Here is a 3135-nt window from a genome sequence, read left to right as displayed (position 1 = left end):
GGAACCTGGTATTTCTTTCATCTTTCTTCATGTGTGTAATAGACATGAACAAGTTCTTTGAAACATGTCTCGTCTTCATGCTCTGTGTTGACTATGGTTTCAATAATAAACATACATTTGCATAAAGCATCCATATTTATCCATGCCCATAATGATTAGAGTATTACAAACTTGAAAAGTATTAATTTAAGGTACATTTAGAACAAATAAAAAATGTGCGATTAATCGCGAGTTAATTCATGGCATTACATTTTTTAATCGATTGACAGCCCTAATATATATTTATATTTATATATATATATATATATATATATATATATATATATATATATATATATATATATATATATATATATATATATATACACACACACACACACACACACACACACACACACACACACACATATATATATATATATATACACACACATATATATATATACACACACACACATACAGTATATATATAGACTGCAATATGCTAGTCTATTTCAAACATAACCAGTATTAACACAAAAAACTCTCTTTCTTGACTCTTTACTTTGATCGGACCAAAAGTAGATTTTGTTTTTACGCAGCAAAAAAGATTTTTAGGTAAAATTTCAAAATGCAAATGAGTAAGCATTATGCTAATATTTAATTCCATCGCCCTTTAGTTGAATGAAGTTTAATGAAGAAGACTTGTTTATCGTGTACTTGCATACAATGTCCCTGGAAAATGACCCCTCGATAGACAATGCACAGGTCGCGCTGTAAACACACTGATAGGACACACTTTTAACATGTCATTTTGTCTCAGGTGTTCGGGGTGCTAGAAACAGCCAAAGAGAAGTACAGCATCGAGGACTACTGCGTCAGCCAGATCTCGCTGGAACAGGTGTTTCTCGGCTTCGCCCAGTTCCAGCACTGCGCCGAGGCCTGCAGGAAATGACACGCTGAAGCACCGATGGGGCGGCGCTCCTTGAGTCGATCTTCACCTGCTGAGTAGGGTTCATCCTGGGCCGACTGACTCTCCGTCAGACAATGGACATTGCTCAGGTGTCTCTCTTCACACATTACTGACATGATCATTCATGCATAACACTTCCAGACTCGAGCACTGTGTGTCCGCACAGAGGCAGGGCCACTAACTCAAGACATTGGCCAGTAGGGTCACCGTATACGGCGTTTATTTAAAGCCTGTCTGTGCGTTTGCGAGCGGTTTGAGTTTCAACGGGAAGTTCGTCACACTCTGAAACACTCTTTTAATCTGTGGGTCTCGCCTGAAAGGAAGTGGTGTTTGTTCATCATCTGTAAGCGTGACAGACGAGATGTCTCAATGTGTATGATTACTGTGTTTGTTATTTATGAAGGACTTTTTTTTTTTTTTGGTTTCTCTTCACCCGTTTTCCTCTGTGGTCTTAAGGCTGAAGGTACGTACATCCCCCCCGCCTCCTTTCTGATAAAATACGCAAAAAGGGGCAGACATATTGAAAAATGCGATGTCCAAAGCAAAAATAAAAGTCTAAGCAAAAAATGCTGTTGCTTTGGGTTTGCAATAACAATAGAAAATAAAATTTACAGGAAAAGTTAGTGAATATAAAATGTGCAATTTTATAGAATAGCTTTAGGTCATTTATAGAATTTATACAAAAGCTTTATTCCCCTTATCTAGGAATTTATAGTCAGTTATTTGTGATGTATAAATTCATCTTCCAAAAAAAAAAAAAAGGAAATCATTCTACTAATAGACGGTTTGTGTTATGTTTGTCAAAATAAGTCACTTTTTAAAAAACAAATTTCGCTGCTAAAAGTAACTCTAAAAATTCCTGAATGTTTCAGTCAAAACATGCACGCGTTTTTGAAAGAGACCACAAATGTTTTAATGCTTTTTCTCTCCACATTACCAGGTATGATTTTTACCAGATTGTGATTTTTTTTGTTTTTTTTTAAATATACATGTTTGAATAGTGCAACATGGGCTATGTGTAATTCCGCAGATGAACACTAGAGGACGTACAGTGCACCTTTTTAACGTCTGCATCAAACTGAATGTCTTTAGATGCACACTAATGTCCGCTTGTACGATGAGAGTCTGAGAGTCACAGGGCAAAAACCACAACATTTATAGAAACTTTTTGCTTGTTACTGTGGTTTTGGATTCATCCTGCTGTGTTCTGTTGCACTACTGATGTGGACCAATTCAATCGCTGTCAGAAAGATCCATAAAATAGCTCACAGAAACATGAAGTATCGCAAAGTGAAGGATTTAATGTAAGAATCGTTTTGTGCAATTGTTGTAAAATCATTCTTACTGCATTGAAGGTTTTTATATAACTACGGGAAATGTGTTCTGCTTGTACTTCACGCTGCTTGGCTGATTTCTCCAATGCATTGCACATTGTTATGCTCTTGATTGATTCTACAATCAGTTTAACCTGCGTCAAGTCCACATTTCCGTCCAGATTCATGTTAACTGAATGTACTTAATTCATAGCGAAGGAAAAAACAAAAAAACGCAGGCTCATTCGTCACCTTAACCTCGTACACACTGACATACTAAAGAAAAAATAGGGCTTTAAGGTGACTGACCACAAATAGTTTCTTTTCTATGTTTTTTTTCTTTCTACGATTATTGGTCTGTTTTGCACAGTGCTCTGGCTGTCGTGTCTGAACTGCTTGTTTGAAACTGAAATATTGCATTTTGAGAATCGAGAAAGCAAACTTGACAATGTTAATGATGAAAATGTTGATTAAAAATGGTCAAAATATTTACCATAATGCAAAAAGGGGAATTTACATAATTGTAATCTTGTGTACTGTAGGCTATCACTCAATTAACCTGTGAGAAATGTAAGTATTGTCATTTTTTCCTTTTTTTTATTAAACCGGCCTTATGCAAAGGAATTGATGTTCAACGTTTGTTTTCTCTTTGGACCCTTTCTCAGTTTGATGACTCATTTCTGCAATTATTAACATTTAATTCTAATTAACCCTTTTTCACTATAAAGAACCTTTTATTTAATTTAGCTTGCAATGGAAAGGTTCCATGGATGTTAAAGTTTCTTCATGGAACCATCAATGCCAGAAGTTTAGCATTGTTCTGGAAAAAGAAGGCTAGAGTTCATCTCATTGACTTTTACTAGTAAATAG

The 3135-nt window shown here is 35.6% G+C and overlaps 1 protein-coding gene across 1 annotated transcript in view; it reads left to right on the top strand.

Annotated features, from left to right (window-relative positions):
• Positions 1-2893, top strand: part of abca3b (ATP-binding cassette, sub-family A (ABC1), member 3b) — a 52336-nt gene extending 49443 nt beyond the window's left edge. Inside the window, exon 31 of the mRNA XM_079604978.1 lies at positions 803-2893. Within this exon, the coding sequence (XP_079461104.1) occupies positions 803-934 (132 nt within the window). The 3' untranslated portion in view covers positions 935-2893. The remainder of the gene's footprint in view (positions 1-802) is intronic.
• The last annotated feature ends 242 nt before the right edge of the window (positions 2894-3135 follow it).

Source organism: Phoxinus phoxinus (genome assembly GCF_949152265.1).
Source record: "Phoxinus phoxinus genome assembly, chromosome: 1".
Taxonomy (NCBI): Eukaryota; Metazoa; Chordata; class Actinopteri; order Cypriniformes; family Leuciscidae; genus Phoxinus; species Phoxinus phoxinus.
The sequence above is the reverse complement of the archived record's forward strand: the minus strand, read 5'-3'. Positions and strand labels throughout refer to the sequence as shown.